The 11503-nt window shown below is 34.5% G+C and overlaps 1 protein-coding gene and 1 long non-coding RNA gene across 2 annotated transcripts in view; one reads left to right on the forward strand and one right to left on the reverse strand.

The window, feature by feature from the left end:
• Window positions 1-4355, reverse strand: part of pstpip2 (proline-serine-threonine phosphatase interacting protein 2) — a 10422-nt gene extending 6067 nt beyond the window's left edge. The window contains exons 1-6 of the mRNA XM_015381437.1: window positions 4223-4355; window positions 3581-3681; window positions 1328-1402; window positions 1147-1181; window positions 957-1063; window positions 809-871 (exon numbers count right to left, since the gene is read on the reverse strand). Of these exons, the coding sequence (XP_015236923.1) occupies window positions 809-871; window positions 957-1063; window positions 1147-1181; window positions 1328-1402; window positions 3581-3681; window positions 4223-4255 (414 nt within the window). The 5' untranslated portion in view covers window positions 4256-4355. The remainder of the gene's footprint in view (window positions 1-808; window positions 872-956; window positions 1064-1146; window positions 1182-1327; window positions 1403-3580; window positions 3682-4222) is intronic.
• A 6053-nt stretch (window positions 4356-10408) lies between these two features.
• Window positions 10409-11503, forward strand: LOC107088967. The gene is made up of 2 exons (XR_001481409.1): window positions 10409-10518; window positions 10623-11503. It is a non-coding gene; the product is annotated as an uncharacterized LOC107088967 (long non-coding RNA).

The raw sequence follows: 11503 nt of genomic DNA on the forward strand, positions 1-11503 counted from the left end.
GGTCGTTAAGGAGGTATTGTTCACCGGCTGGAGCGAGTAGGTCTCTCGTTCCTCTGTGATGGGATGGGGGGTTTGGTGATATCTGGAAGGGATCATGTCTATGATTGAATTGTATGTTTTTGGAATTACATTTTTCAGTTACATGTTTTCTTGGTTTTCACATTTATAGGAGTGACTGAATGGAACATTTCTCTGCATCATTTCATTATTTCCCATGGACACATTAAGCTCTGAGCTTCTAATTAAAATTTGCAAATTCATTTTCACACTTTAAAATCTAAAAATAAAGTATAAATTAAATATAATTCTTGATTTTATATCGATTTGTTGGGTTGCTAATAACTATGGCACCGGGGGTTTTGTAAGAAATAAAATATTTAACAACATATTTGTATCTCTGCGGCAGAGGGCTGCTCACACTGAGCCTGGTTCTACTGGAGGTTTCTTCCTGTTAAAAGGGAGTTTTTCCTCTCCACTGTCGCTTCATGCATGCTCAATGCGAGGGATTGCTTTCAAAGTCAATGAGTCGATGCAATCAGCTAGCTTTCCTCAGATAGAAAACTTTGAATCAATTTGACTGTATGATCTGGTAGAATTGTAAAGTGCCTTGAGATGACGTGTTATGAATTGGCGCTACATAAATAAACCGAATTGAATTGAATCATCTGATTGAATGCATTTACTCAAATTGCTTAAGGTTGCTGAAGGTTCAATGTGAGAATCAGATACTATAGATTTGACAAAATACTGAAGTATGTTAAAGCTTCTTACACATGTAAGTGTGAAGGCCATTTCCCTCTATACTTACATCCATCGTCTTCTTAAACTGGGAGGACTTCTGTTTGTGGAGGGCATCCATCTGTTGTTCTATCTAAAAATACAAACAAACAAGAAAGGTAGGTGTCAATTAAATGCAGGGGATCTAAATACACCACAGCATCGCTAAGAGCTCCAACCTTTTTTCTTGCATCTTTCTGTCTTTCTCTGAAATCCTCCAGTTTTTTTGCCTCCTCCCTCATGTTCTGTGCCAGTTGCAAGTGAGACAGACTAACATGTTCAGTCTCTTGAAACAGGAAGGGAAACATGATTCAACATAGAAAGCATGCACAGAAATAGTCATTATGGCATATATGGCAAAGCACTTACGCAGTTTAAACACGTCCAGGGATCGTTTCAATGTGCTTGAAATAAAAAGATAAAACAGGAAAACGATTAAACATCATATATATACACATATATATATCTATATATCTATATATAGATATATATCTATGTATTATGGCAGTTAGAGCAGATTAAAATGGCTCTGGATTCACAGGTTCCTTACTTCATCTCATTGTGTCCACAAACCTTCTTGGACAAACCAAGCAGATCTTTGGCATACCTCTCTTCAATTGAAGCCCTGAAAGACATCCAATTAACAGCAAGTCCTTTAAGGAGGCACATGTGTGTGTATCTATATCTATTCTATCTATCTATAAATCTCTCTCCTTAATAAAAAAAACTGAAGTTTTGCATAGATTTATGTAAAGTAGTTTGTAGTATTTTTTTTTACTGCTGCTGAAGAACTTCAGCTTTGCACACATGAATATGGAATTGTTTTACTTAAAAAAAATGCTCATACTCAGAGAGGAAAGGGGAATTCTGCAAAGGGCAATGGACATTTTAACATACAAAGTTAATTGTAAACCTACCTGTGTATTTAGGGTCATTGTTTGGCTGCAAGGTTAACCTTTGCTCTGGTTTGATGTTTTTTGCGATTCAGTTTTTGTAACCATTTAAAAAGTTTGATTAACTTTCACCATGAACGACCAGCTCTCCTATCCCTGCCTCAGAGAAGAGTCTCCAGACCATGATGCCCAGTACTACCATAATATTATACATGCAAGCATAGGTGTTATCCTGGTCTTTCTTGGGTTCATTCTAACAGAAACACTTTCTTTCACACATTTTTTGATAAACAACTCAACTATTGTAAAACTACAACATTCTTATTTATTTCTGTTTTTTTCTACTCTTCTATAAAGAGAAAAACTGCATTAAAGGAATAGTAGTTTTTTACTTTCAAAATATTCAGCCACAATCTGAGTATTCAATCCTCCGCTTGACTCTCAATTTAATGGGACAGCCATTTTTATTTAAAATTATGCAACCGAAACATCACATCATACACTCATTTATACATAATATTTCTAGATATACACACCACTCATCTCATTGTGAATACATTTTCAACAAAAATTCAAAATCAATATGCAATTTTACCAAATTATCATCTTTTATTATCATTACTTTCTTCTGGTTTGTCTTTTTTAAATTACTAATGTGAATCTATCATTGTCTTTTATGGGAAGGTATGTAAACTTTCAAGCACAACTCTGTCTGCAACCTGCTGCAGTAATGAATTACTGTATATCCACTAAATATTTGGTCTTTCTTATCGGAGAACAGACATTTTAGAGATAAATGTTGTAAATTTGCAGAAAAAAATGCTCATTTGACTGATTCAATAGAACCACTATTATTATTTTTTAAATAAACATACATAATAGACTTAGATTTGGCACTTTTATCATTTGAAGAGCTGAATGTGCCTCAAAGAATGTCTCTCAGTTCAATAAACTATTTTTAAAGATAAACAAATGAATTTACTGTTAAGGTTTATCAAACCAAAACCAAGTTCAACCATTTACATAGTGATCGATCTTGTGAACAAATACAGCACATTGATAGAAAAGCAGGAAACAGCTACACTGACCTATTTTCACCCTAACAACTTTTAAATAGCTCACTTTACTGATCCTGACATGAAAAAGGAGACATACAAGATGTACATGAACACAAGCAACATTTCTATAAACACAAGCCTGTATTTCTTTGCACGTTTACCATGAAAGCTGCATTTTTGGGTATTTTAGCTTAGGAATGTCTCTTCACAGTGACAGACCTGCTTAAATATCTCACTTCTTGTTATTTTTGTGAGCCAATTTAGTCTACAAAATGCTTTCCTTTCTTAATTTAGGGAACTCTCAGTTATGAAATTATGCATCATGTCTCCACTTTTATTTCCATAGTTTCCAGCCATATATGACCATGACATGAATGGTGTTCTGTTTCCTGAATCATAAAAGGCATTAGTCATTTACATAATACAGTTCCATAGTGTATGACATTGGCAGAAAAGTGTTGATGTGTGTGTTTTTGACAATAGAGGGAGTAAAGATTAATTATTATAGGAGGAAGTAAGAATTTAAAATCAAACACATGACTTCATATGACTCTAAAATTGATTGAGCCTAAAATGCTTCCCACACACACACACACCCATACATACACACCTTCCAAGCAAATGAAAGACAAATCAGTTTAGATTAGTCCTACGTCAATGGTCAGGGAATGTTATGGATTAAACTTAGACAGCTACCTACCACAAGAACACAACAAAGTATACAGGTTCTTTCACTTCAGCTTTCAGTTTTACCACCTTTTTTTCTTCCATTACTGACCTTTAGTTCATTTTTTTGAGGTTGGATCCTGATTCACTGAGTAAAATCAATAAAAAGAAAAAAAAGGTCCTTACCTGGCTTTCATGAAGTCCTCCACCTCCTTGCATGTTCTCTTTCCATCATTGAGATACTGAATGATGGCATCGTAGCCAACAGTGGAAGTCAGATCTGAGAACTGCAAGACAAACAAAATTACACTCTTCATTTCTTCATAAAAAAAAAAAAAAAATGTTTCTCTATGAACATCCATTAAGTGCTCCCCTAGTTTTAAAAAAAAAAAAAACAGCCTTTCCACTGACCTCTATAATTTGCACACAATATATATGGATATTTTAAGATTTGGATTTGAGCTGAGGTAATCAACCTACAGTGATTGTCTATATCTACACTTACTTTATGTGATATAAAAGTAATAATAATTTTATTTGATTAAAAGCAACAACCAATATTATAATTATTACACACATAAAATGTACATTTATGAGCATTTCCTTTTTATGGTGTCAGCTAAAGATTAAAACACTCTACTGATTTCCTTCCTTAATTTTCTGAAAAGAACATAGGGTATAAATAGCCATTAAGAAGTTAAGATCTGACTAACTTGTCAATATATGTTTCAAGTTTAAGTTGTTGATTGAAAATGTGCAAAAAAAAGGTGTTTAAACTTTAATATATATTATTACTTAAAAATTAAAGCATAAAAAATCATCCCTCACCCAGAAGAAATCCTTGAAATGCAGGTTCCTCATGACTGAAGCACAGCAAAAAGCAAAGAGGCAGATTCAACTATAGTCTCCAGGTGAGTACATTCCCTCTGCAGAAAAGCAGCCTGTCAAGAGTGAGCTGCAGGCAGGCACTGGCCAGAGCGTCTAATGCACAGAGATGATATTGCCAAAAAATGGGTGGGTAATTGCTTTAATGGAAGTATTTTGAGTATGCTGCCATCTTCTGACTGCAGATATAAATTACAAATGATATAAATATAGGTCTTGTTAAAAAGATAAAGCATAAACTAGAATTTATCACCATTTTACTCAATTTAGCCATTGTATTTTATATATATATATATATATATATAATTGTGTTCCAGCCATGATGACAGTATAATATTAAATATGTAAAATTTTATTTAACAAAAAAAAAAAAAAAAAAGCAATAACATAGAAATAAAATAAATGGATGTATAGACTTGGTAAAGAATCCGGTCTCTATTTTTTAATAGATTTGTATTATTATATAATACAATATTATGAAATTGTTATTTTTTTTCATGAACACAGGGAGTGGGATAAATGAATTCTTAGCTTGCAATTCTTTTTTACTTTGGATTCACTTCAATGGATATTAACTTTTTTGATTTTATGTTTCTAAGTTCCTTTGACCATTAAAACAATAGAGATAAATGCATTTTAACCTTTTTTGGTTGGACAAAAGGCATTTGGTAACAGTGATTAAATGCTCTACCCTTTTTTTAATTCATAGACTAAACATGTTCATAGTCTGACCTGAAACCTCCCTTAAAGATGATTAAATAGAGGTTCAGTTACCTCTGAAGAAGAACAATAAATACTATATATCCCTTAATTGGCCCATATTGGGGATATCTGTCCTCCTCTTTAAAGCCCCTCCTGATGGAGCAGGGGGCTGTACATAGAGGCGACCAGGGAGCTTGTAGGAGTTAAGTGTCGCGCTTTGGGAGATAGTTTGTTAAAGTGGTGTACGAGTTTGGCCCTATGAAGATACAGGTTGCCATATTTTACATCAGCATTACAAATCATGCAAATTTCAATATCTACAGTATGACAATGTTCCCTTTCCTCAGTATATCAACATAATTTACATGATTTTCTTTTTTTTTTTCCAATGCAGCATCAGCGTTATCCCTGTATTCTACTCTTATTAATAATTCACTCATTTGCTGTCTGCCTGTTTATGGCTTTATACTCTGGCCATATTATGCAGTTCTTGTATTTCCTTCCTGGACGTCCTTTAGGCCTAATTGCTCAATAAATTCCTTTTCTTTTCTCACACTGGACTTCCTTCTTTGAAGCTCCTCTGTTTATTGTCTCACCAGCTTCATTATAGTTCAAACTGACATAACAGGTCAATTAATCTGCATAGTCCAGAGGAGTCACACTGCTGACAGAATTGATAAAAAAAAAGGTAGTTAGTGTGAGATACTTTAAACAAGCAGACTTGTTGATAGTATACAGAAACGCTATGGCAATAATTAAAACTAGACTTATAAAGAACAGGAAAATTATTAAGTCATGTAGTCTGCAGAAAAGCCCCATATTTTATTTACCTTTCAACTTATTTACTTTTGTTTATCTCACTAAAACGTGTCGTTCTGAGACTTTTAGTTCTAGTCAAAGTAACCTTTGATTCCTGTAAACCATATCTTACAACATTCAAAGCATGTACACAGTATGACTTTTGATAGGTATTATACCCTCTGTTAAGATGATTGCTTGTGTATAAATATAACTTTGATGCACTTTTAGAAAGAAGCAGCCGTCCCTCTGCTTCAGCTATATATAGTATAGTTTTACATATTGATCTCCAATGAAGTAATGCCCCCTTTCCATCTATACATGTACAGGGTACACCTTGGAGAGATTTCCAGTCCATCACCAGGCGAGACAGAGACACAGACATACAACCATGCACATACACATTGGCACTTAAGGACAATTTAGTTTTTTGGACTGTGGAAGGAAACCAGAGTACCCGGAGAGAATCCACGCATGCAACCGCAGAACATGCAACAGTGCTAAAATGCAGCACCATGCAGCCCTCAATCCAGTCTTACTCTGACACCCACCCCTCACATGCATGTAAAGACAGTGGAGAGGAAAACCTCCCTTTTAACAGGAAGAAAGCTCCAGTAGAACCAGGCTCTGTGTGATTGGCCATCTGCCAAGGCCGACTGGGGTTCAAGGAATTAGAAGCAGAGATACAAAAGGCAACTGTTAACTAAATCCACAAGTGGGAGCCCAGCAGAAATTTCAATCCAGGATGGTGTCACAGTCAAACTGGAACAGAGCAGATGAAGCAACTATGACAAGAAAAAAGCACAGAGAGCATAACGTTATTGGTGGAACTAACATATACCGCAGAATGGGAGAATAAAGATCGGATGAAGCAGAATGATGAAAAGTATCCCCTTTATCCTCCAGAAGTCTACAGTAAGCTTATAGCAGCAAAATGTAGAAAATAGTTAGATGAGGTATGAGAAAGGTAGTTTAGCCTATTTTTTGTTTGTTTTACTTTATAGTTTATCATTAGCAGAGGAGTGAAGTAAAGAAGTACAAATACTTTGTTACTGTACTTAAGTACACTTTTTAGGTATCTATACTTTACTCCATTACTTATTTTTCCTCCTACTTCTGACTTCTACTCATTACATTTTCACACCAGTAGCTGTACATTCTATTCCTTACATTTTTAAAACAAACATTCCTCGTTATTCTTGGCTTTGGTTTAATGTTTATAAATATTTATTTAACGTCATATGTTCCATCCAATGCAGATGAATGGCGCCATCCACATCTAGTGAAAACTAGTTTAATTGGATGAGTCACATTATGCAAACACTCATTGCTTAGCTATTTGACAAATTTGTGCTGATGCCAAAGAAAATAATCAGAAGCAAGCAGGTGTTCTTCAAACTGCAAACGTGAATTGTCTATGCCATGCTACAATGTCGGATTCAGAAAAAGATGTTGAAATGTCTGAAAGGTCGGACACAGGCGAGAGCTTATCGGGAGATGGAGACGGAGACCAACAAGACCTCCCTCATCCTTGGCCCTATCTCACAGAAGTTTTCAAAAAGTTGAAAAATTGAGCTTTCAGTTCATATAGTGGCATCTAGCTGTTTTTTTGTTTTTGTTTTTGTTTTTTAAGGTTACTTCATTACTTTTATAAATTGAGTAGTTTTTGGAGCACATACTCTTTCACTTTTACTTGAGTAAAGAGGTCAAATTGATACTTCAACTTTTACCAGAGTGTTTTTAAACTGCAGTATCTGTACTTCTACTTAAGTAACAAATATAGTACTTTTGACACCACTGATCATTAGAGATCATGTTAAAATGTAAGCTCTAAAAACATCTTCTTCTGGTTCCCAAAATCAACCTCTTTGAACTCCAAAACAGTTTAGATAAAACATTTTCAATACCTGTTTAGTTATTTTAACAATCTACCTTAAATCTGTAGCAGCAGAGTTAAATTAGCGTAGTATCTAATTTTTTAAATCTTTTTTTTTTTTGTTATGCCTTTTTAAAGTCAATTAAATAAAGAGAAAAATTATTAATCAAAATGTTGATAGTATTACCACATGAACTCACATCTGTAGTTTCCAGCCTTTAGAAACTAAGAAAGGTTTATGACCGTTCCAATCCAGCTAAATATGACTGAGAATTAAAGCTTTGCTGGAATTTTCAATCAGTAAGTGTTTTGCTGGACCCATTAATTTATAAGCATGTTCTGAGTAGCTTAAACTGTTAAAACAGCATCAGCGTCAGCACTGTGATCACAGCTTGCTCAAGCACATTCTATAGTACTATTATGAACTGCATAGGGCACGCCTTCCCAAGCCACGTGACCAGTTTGTCATGTGGAAATTACAACGTGGAAGAAGTCAGACAAGAGGAAGAGTCACTCACTCAATTAGAAAGTAACATTTTGCAGATTTTTCAAGGTCACTTGAAATAACAGCACTCTATAATAACACATATACTCATAGTGTTGTTCACATTTCAAACAATAAATGAGCGTTTCTACCAATTTACCAACGCATACCTTAGATCCTTTGGGTTTATAATGCTGTGAACTATTTTACAAATATCTTCCTGTTTTTGCTTCATGTCACACTTAGATGTTTTATCATCAAACTTAAATATAATTTCTGAAAAGGAACATTTTAGTCTCCAAATTATTATGTTTTTTTTTAATTCACTGAAAGAAAACCTTTCCCAGCCAACCTTAAATTGAATATTGCCTTGGTAGAAACAACTGCCATCAGGCGTTTGCAATACAGACGTTTAATTTCTTATATCACTATGGAAGAAGTTGGACACATTCTTTTTTGCAGAATTAGAACAATTTAGTCTAGAGAGAGGTTTTCTGAACAAGAATGTCATGTCTGACGTCATGAAACAGCCTCTCAGCTGGACTTACAGTCGGAATTAAACTGTTAAAGGGGTTTTGAGTTATTTATGGATAGACTTGTTGGTTTGTTTCATCACTCCAGTTTGGTTTGAAGAGCTAATATGATATCAAATTCATTGAATTATTTAAAACACATCATCTGAAGATAAAAAATAAATGTACATGTTTTTTTTATACAAGTGTAGTATGTCTCTGCTAGGTCAGAATGCACACTGCTTAAGAAATAAAAATACAGGAGCCTCTTCTGTTAGAATTAGGGCTGTAACTAATGATTATTTTGCAAATAGATTAATCAGTCAATAATTATTTTTTTTTTTTTACTACGGTAACAATTTCATAGAAAAAGGTTACTTACAAATACTTTTTACAAAATTAAACCAGGTTAACTCAAACTTTTCAATTTGAGGAGTTCCGGATAGAGCATACTGATAGATAAAACATTTTTTTTTTACCTTATGTTCAAAATGTTGATATATTTTCTACAATCTTGATATAATAACTGCTCTAAGTGGGTCTCTCTGTCAGCTAAAGGTATGTTTTAGAGTCTCTATACTCCAGGTAGCGATTACTTGATTACTAAATTAGTTGACGATTATTTAAATAATCGATTAGTCACGACTAATCCGATGAATAGTTTTGGCCCTAGTTAGAATGTTAAAACATGTCATCTCAAAAAAAAGGATACTGGACAAACCTTGAATAAGAATAGCTCGTGTACAAGGATGTACATAAGGTTGCCCCCTAAAAAAAGGGAACTGTTCCATATCGGGAAACGAAATTGGGCATCTAATTTAACTCAGGTTTAAAGTAAAGCTTACAAAATGAGTTCACACCCAATAAAAGGCAAAAATAAATTCATAATATCAGTAGGAAGGAAGACATTGCCAAGAAGTCTACATTATTTAATTTCCCCAGAGTTGGCAACCCTTATATCAAACGTTTAGAGGGCATAATTCATTTTAGGTGCCAGTGACTAAAGATGTACCCAGAAAAACACATCACAAAAAAAAACAAAAAACAATTGCAATCTAAACTCACTGTAGGGTAGTGAAACTTAAAAAAAGACACAATGTCACTTCTGTAGGAACGAACTGCCAAATAAGGTCATATTGTTTTAACATAACCAACAGGCCTCAGATAGCATTGGAAACGCAGTGGAAACTACAATAACAAGCTCTGACATGTTCAGGTTCCTTGTGCAGTAGCTACTTTTTGTTTCACTTAGCCCATCCCATGTTACACCTTATGTCGCAGTATTCTCTGTTTTTCTGCTTAAATTGGTTTTAAAAGGACGGTAGTGTTCGGAATCCTCGTGTGAACTGTCTAATTTGTCCAACTAGATTCACTATTCTTGATAGATACTATAATATAAAGGTGATTATTTTACATATAGTAAAACATGGGGTTTGAAATGATGTCACCTGCCATCATGTGACTGTTGCTGTTTACTTTGCGCTGTGACCTCATTAACTATTCAAGCTTTTAACCTGTTAATATATTTGTTTGTTTCCTAGTACTTTTATTCATTACATATGTGTTAGAAAGAGAGCATATATTAAAAAAAATACGTGCCATATAATACAAGCAAGGCAAGAGATGTTTTGAACAACATCATAAACATAAGGTTTATAGTGGGAGGACTTTGGCTCTGACAGAAGGGGATTCCTCAGTCTACGTCATATTTATTCTTCGGTACTTAAGCCTGACTTCCTATGTATAGCTGGAACCTGTTCTTCCTTGTCAAAACAGCACGGCAGGCGTTTTAAAAGCTCCGCGTTCAAGAGACAGTGTACGTTTAAAACTCTCTCGGTGAAGATGACAGTCAAGGTTGAAAACCCCGGTGAGTTCAAGAGGATTTATTTAAACTTGTTTGAGTTGTGTGAGCTTTTCTTTAGGTCTTAACTTTTGTGATCCTAAATGTGACTATTTTTCCTCCCCCAACAGATCTTTCCGCCACCGTTAAACTCTGTGGACTAGAGTTGCGGGAAGTTGGAGATAGATTCTACTGGAGATACAAACTGCTGGAACTACTGGTCAAGAACTATGAGACGGTCACCAGACGTCAAAATGATACCAGCTGGAAGGAATCATGAGGAAGAGGGACGTTGTCCTGAAATCAAAACGAAACAAATTCTTGGATTTGAACCCATTACTGGTTGATGACACGGTGAAACTCGGGAGGGATGTCCAATGTTGACAGATCTCCCAGGAGTCGCCGGCACGGACTGTGGACTGGCACAAGATGGGATACAGAAATGGCATTTGGAAGGCAGCTGATGATACGGCTGTGTGGACCAAAGAAGAACATCTGGATGGTGGTGACCAGCCGAGGATTGTGGAATTCAAACACACAAATGCTCTAAATCATTACAGCATGTTTGTTTGTTCACAGTTGTTGCAACGACATAACTTACGTTACAAAATTGTTAAAAAAAAAAAGGTTACCAATGAAACAAATACATTCATATAATGTTTATTGTGGATTGTTAATGTAAGATTTACATTTAAGTTACTGGAACTATATTTGTTTAATGGGATACAATTAATTTATCTACAGTTTCTATTATTGTTTTTTTATGGTTATTCTATTTATGACTTTTTGTTATTGTTACTTACAAGTTCCAATTTCTTTAGATATGAAAATATCTTGACATTAAATGGATCTGTCATCTTTGAAATCTTTGTTCAGTTGTTGGGTATAGCTTATCTGAATGGATATTTTTACTGTAAGATTATTCTTTATAGTCTTAATCCGGAAGAAGGTGTATTTAATGCTTTTATACTAGCACTTTGTTCTTGAAAATAAATTATTCTGTTAAACCATG

The sequence above is a fragment of the Cyprinodon variegatus genome, unplaced genomic scaffold, assembly GCF_000732505.1.
Source record: "Cyprinodon variegatus isolate N-32 unplaced genomic scaffold, C_variegatus-1.0 Scaffold234, whole genome shotgun sequence".
Lineage (NCBI taxonomy): Eukaryota > Metazoa > Chordata > Actinopteri > Cyprinodontiformes > Cyprinodontidae > Cyprinodon > Cyprinodon variegatus.